Source organism: Charadrius vociferus, unplaced genomic scaffold (assembly GCF_000708025.1).
Source record: "Charadrius vociferus isolate BGI_N301 unplaced genomic scaffold, ASM70802v2 scaffold1451, whole genome shotgun sequence".
NCBI lineage: Eukaryota > Metazoa > Chordata > Aves > Charadriiformes > Charadriidae > Charadrius > Charadrius vociferus.
Window position 1 is genome coordinate 4466 of NW_009646629.1, and position 362 is coordinate 4827.

Sequence of the window (362 nt, forward strand, 5' to 3'; positions counted from 1 at the left end):
GTGCAAGGTTGTGGTGCGACACGGCTGCCCCCTGCGAGGCTGCGGTGTGACATGGCTGCCCTGTGAGAGGTTGCAGCACTATGTGGCAGCCCCGTGTAAGGTTGCGGTACAAGGCACGGTCCCGTGCGTCACCCACCGGCGATGTCGCACATCTCGGCCTCGGTGGCGTTGGCCAGCGCCTCCTCCAGCTCCGGCTCCAGCGTGATCTGCTCCTCCCGTGGGATCTCCCGCGTCGGGTTCTTGGGCACGAAGGGTTTCCCTGGGTATGGGGACACGGGTCGCACCCTGCACGGCCTCGCACCAGCCGGGTGACACCAGACGTGGTGGCTTGGGGAAGGGGCCGGCAGGTGTTCACCGGGGTG

General features: G+C 67.7%; 1 protein-coding gene across 1 annotated transcript in view; it reads right to left on the minus strand.

Moving 5' to 3' along the window:
* Window positions 1-362, minus strand: part of TMOD4 (tropomodulin 4 (muscle)) — a 6058-nt gene that overhangs the window by 3535 nt on the left and 2161 nt on the right. Inside the window, exon 2 of the mRNA XM_009888123.1 lies at window positions 137-259. Within this exon, the coding sequence (XP_009886425.1) occupies window positions 137-259 (123 nt within the window). The remainder of the gene's footprint in view (window positions 1-136; window positions 260-362) is intronic.